At 45.8% G+C, this 4,739-nt stretch overlaps 1 protein-coding gene across 1 annotated transcript in view; it reads right to left on the bottom strand.

The window, feature by feature from the left end:
- TRIML2 (tripartite motif family-like 2) overlaps window positions 1-4,539 on the bottom strand; it is an 18,208-nt gene extending 13,669 nt beyond the window's left edge. Inside the window, exons 1-3 of the mRNA XM_011980770.1 lie at window positions 4,520-4,539; window positions 525-924; window positions 180-275 (exon numbers count right to left, since the gene is read on the bottom strand). Of these exons, the coding sequence (XP_011836160.1) occupies window positions 180-275; window positions 525-710 (282 nt within the window). The 5' untranslated portion in view covers window positions 711-924; window positions 4,520-4,539. The remainder of the gene's footprint in view (window positions 1-179; window positions 276-524; window positions 925-4,519) is intronic.
- Window positions 4,540-4,739: the final 200 nt, after the last annotated feature.

Below are 4,739 nucleotides of genomic sequence, written 5' to 3'. Positions count from 1 at the left end.
AAATAAATAAATAAATAAATAAAAAGCTTTTTATACATTAAGATATTAGCACTTTTCCTTCCTATAGATTTCACATGTTTTTCCTGCTTTGTGATTTGTCTTTTGACTTCGTTTATGATACACTATTTTCTGACAACATTACTGGTAATTTTCCCCCAAGAATCAGGATAAGCACTGACCTGAATCATCGCCATTCTTTCTTGCTCATCAGTCAATATGCTTTTAGCTGCTTCAAGTTTCTCCCTCGATGTGTTCAATATTTCCTGGAATAACTTCTAGACAGAAAGCACAGAATTCCAGGTGAGATCATTGATTTACAACAGTTGGATTCCTAACCTTAGAGTTCAACAGCCAACAACTCTGAGTATATATTTTCTTAGCCTTTAGGTTGAAGGTTCAATGAACTTATCTAATATTCTTTAATAAACATCGACTAAGATCATGGTTTTGGAGGACTGGAATATCTGTCCATTTCATCCGTATAGGAGTTGGCCAGAGGGTTTTGGGATTTGCGAGACTCTTACCCTGTAATTCTCAGCAGCCTCTTGTATCCCACACACCGTGTGATGTTTGTGCTCCTGGGACTGGAAGCATTTGCTGCAGAGTGTGATTTGGTCAACATCACAGAACAGCTGTATCGGTTCCAGGTGTGTTTCACAACAGGCATCTTCCGTGATGTGCTGTAACTGAGGGCTGAGCCTTTTGGACATCCTGGTAGGTGTTGATGACTGGACTGTTTGCTTCTGCTGAGATATTTCCCTGCACTCGGAATGAGAAACAATGGTGGCTTCCTTTGTTTTCTGGAGCAGGCACACACACTTGGCAACTTCAGGGTCCACAAAGATCCAAGGAAATAGTCCACGCAGACAGAGCGGGTCGGCGCTCTGGACTCCTGAAATCCAACAAACTTCTGGCGGCTGCCTGCTTGGGGAAAAGACAGAGTTAGGCCAGTGTTGTAAGATCAGCGGGGCTCCCTCAGGTCTTCTGACGATCTTGAGCAATAGGCTGAAAATGAATTACAAGGAACAGCACGCACCTATGAGTCATCTGGGGGAAAACTGCTCAAAAGGCATCGTACGAAAGAAGTTCATTGATAGAATTACAGAAAAAACCCACAACTAGTTGAAAAAGTTATTAAAATACTTTCCCTTTGAGAGACAGGGTCTTGCTCTGTCGCCCAGTCTGGAGTACAGTGGGGTGACCACAGCTCACTGCAGCCTCTGGTGAACTCCTGGGCTCCGGCGATCCTCCCGCCTCAGCTTCTGGAGTAGCTGGGACTACAAGGCGGCTCAAAACACACTGCAACAGAAGGAATGGGGAAGCGAAGAAGTGAAAACAGCTCCTCTTTTTTTTTGAGACGGAGTCTCGCTTTGTCCCCCAGGCTGGAGTGCGGTGGCGCGATCTCGGCTCACTGCAAGCTCCGCCTCCCGGGTTCCCGCCGTTCTCCTGCCTCAGTCTCCCGAGTGGAGTAGCTGGGACTACGGGCGCCCGCAGCCACGCCCGGCTAATATTTTTGTATTTTCAGTAGAGACGGGGTTTCACCGTGTTGGCCAGGATGGTCTCGATCTCCTGACCTCGTGATCCGCCCGCCTCGGCCTCCCAAAGTGCTGGGATTCCAGGCGTGAGCCACCGCGCCGGGCCAAAAACAGCTCTTCTAAGAAGCCATCCATTAAACAGATTTGCAAAACAGTGAAACCAAGCCACTCTTCTCAATAATTTTGTTTCCGAAATAAAATCTTAGGAGTGACGTGAGGCGCAGCCCGCGGTCCGGACGCGGGAGCCCCGGCTCCTTCCTCTTCGACTCCATCTTGGCGGTGGCGGCAGCCGGAAGCGCGGTTCAGTCGCCAACCTGCAGTTCTGGGTCCGCGCCCCGGAGCTTCCTGCCCTGCAGGGGACCGGCCCGGAGACGGTCTCCCGGGAGGCGGCGGCTGCGCCACTGGAGGGCCTCGCCCCGGAAGATGGACCGTGCTCCTGGCCGGCGCGCCCCTGGACCAGGGCCGGGGGGAGGCCGTGACTGCCCGGGAAGCCGCAGGCCCCATGCCGGGAGGCCACGTCCGTGGTTCCCGGGCCGCGCTGGGAAAGCGACAGGTCAGACCCTCACTCAGGTGGCCGCACGGGAAGAAGACAGGCCGGGCTGAGCCGCGGATGCGGTACAAGCGGCGTTTGTCAACGTTGTGCTCGTCTTTGGCAAGAAGAAGGCCCCCAGTGCCCTTCTTCCTAAGTCCTTTGTAATTCTGACTTTCTCTATTAATAAAAAAGCCACTTAGCTCGAAATTTTCTTTCAGAAAAAGGTTTTTGTTTTTATTATTTATTTATTTATGAGACAGAATCTCACTCTCGCCCAGGCTGGAGTGCAGTGGTGCGATCTCAGCTCACTGCAACCTCCACCTCCCGGGTTCAAGCGATTCTCCTGCCTCAGCCTCCCGAGTGGCTGGGACTACAGGCGCGGCCACCACACCCGGCTGATTTTTTGTATTTTTAGTAAGAGACGGGGTTTCACTGTGTTGGCCACACTGGTCTCGAACTCCCGACCTCAGGTGATCGGCCCGCCTCGGCCTCCCAAAATGCTGGAATTACAAGCGTGAGCCACCGTGCTTGGCTTGTTTTATATTATTTTAAATGAATAATTATAAAATGCAGTTTTAAATTTCTAATACAGTAAACATAGATACTAACGATCATAAACAAAAGCTTATTAGGACCTTCATCAATAATGAGTGCAAAGGAGTACTGATTCCAAAAAGTTGAGAATCTTGGCCTGAAAAGGCATATTCCCCGCAAATGGGACTGTGAATGAATGCATCCATAATTTTGACATGTTTTGTCAGTTTCCCAAGCACAAAAGTTGTACAATTTTGCACTCCAAGCAACAAATTAAAAAGATGTTAAACTTTTGGATCACTGCCCACTGGCTGGGTGAGAAATAGTATATTCATGTATTTTCAACTTCCATCTGTTCTATTATTAATATGTCTAAGCCTTTTATTTTCATATGCTAAAAAATCATCTTCATTTCTTTTGCTGCCAACTCTTACGTTCAAGCCTATTTCTCAGTTTATTTCATCAGGTTTGGCCTTTTTGGGGGGAGGGATCAATTTTAAGAGATAGTTATAGATTCAAGTTCCTGTATATTATATGAGTTGCAAATACTTTCTCTCTCCTTACTTGTCTTTGAATATGCTTTCATCCTTTGTTCTGCTTAGGTCTTTGAAATCCTGCTGGTTTCCCGCATCTTAGGTCCCTGAACACGTCCCAGATGACCCCACTGAGTCACCAAAGAAATTCACCAATTCAAATTTTTCCTTGAGCTCCCAGCAGCAGTTAACATAGCTGACCACGCCCTTCTTCCTAGAATGTTTTCTTCTCTCATCAGTCTGCAGCTGACATTCCTCTAACTTGACTGGTCTTGTTCTCTGTGGCCTTTTCTGGTCCCACATTCTCTGAACCTCTCAATCTTGGAGTGCTTCAAGGTTGAGTTCTGGTCTCCCAGTCCTGGTCTCTCCCTAGGTAATCTTACTTGTTTTTGAAGATTTAAGTTCCACTCTTTGATTTCAATCTCCTGCCCAATTCTTAACACATTTGCAATAGAATGTATAAGGAGCACCCAAAATTAACATATCTAAAGCCGCTCTGGATCTCAACCCAATGGCTCTCTTCCCCCAAACCCATTCCTTTAGAGCCACAGGTTAAGCCTTCCTTTCACCAACTCAACTATTGTTTTCCAAATTTATATTCTGTCCTGCCCTCCTCGCCCATCTCCAACTCCTTTCTGCTCAACCACCAGAATACTGTTTTGAAACCAAAACCAAGGGAGCAGGTTTTTGGTCACTTTCTATGGCATTTAGAGTAAGATCCAAGTGGCTATCCCAGTCCTATAAAATCTGGCCTCCGGCCTTCAGCTGATTTCACTATAGCTTTCCCCCATCACTGTCAATTCCAGTTGCCTCAGATTCATCACAGCCCTTCCCACTTCCATGGCCAAGGAAGCTGTTCTTTGATATTTTTGCAATTCTGGCTGCCTCTTCTTACTTCTCTTCAGTTCTCGGCTCAAATGTCTTCCCAAGAGAGACCTTTCCATCACTATTCAATTTGAAATACCTTCCTACTACTCATCTCCTTATTTTACTTTCTTTGTAGCTAAGTGATTTTCTTTCTAGGAACACATTCACTTGTGGGTCACTCTCCATCCATAAGAAACTAAGTCCTTTAGATGTCCTGTGTCTACATCTGACATACTCCATGCACAATAAATATTTTAAAAGATATTTTATGTCAAACTAGTAAAAATTGAAGGTGTAATGAGAGGGACAGAGACTAAATATTTTTACAGGAACAACAAAGGAAAATTGACAAATTAAGTCCCCAGCATGTTGTCTACCCTTATTTTGTTTTTCCTAATTTTTTTTCTTCAGGCTTTTTCCTGATAATACACAGATACACACACAGATTCTAAGATCAAGTTTAGAAATCTAATGAAACAATTATTAAGAAAATGATCTACAGAGGAAATCTCACTTACTTTCTTTGTAGCAATCCTGGGTATTTCCTTTTTTTTTTTTTTTTTGTTTTTGTTTTGAGACAGGGTCTTGCTCTGTCGCCCAGGCTGGAATGCAGTGGCGTGATCTCAGCTCACTATAGCCTCGAGCTCCCAGGCTCAAGTGATTTTCCCACCTTGGCCTCCTGAGTAGCTGGGATTACAGGCGCTGTACGACCACACCCGGCAAATTTTTGTACTTTTT

Source organism: Mandrillus leucophaeus, unplaced genomic scaffold, assembly GCF_000951045.1.
Source record: "Mandrillus leucophaeus isolate KB7577 unplaced genomic scaffold, Mleu.le_1.0 Scaffold217, whole genome shotgun sequence".
Lineage (NCBI taxonomy): Eukaryota > Metazoa > Chordata > Mammalia > Primates > Cercopithecidae > Mandrillus > Mandrillus leucophaeus.
The sequence above is the reverse complement of the archived record's forward strand: the minus strand, read 5'-3'. Positions and strand labels throughout refer to the sequence as shown.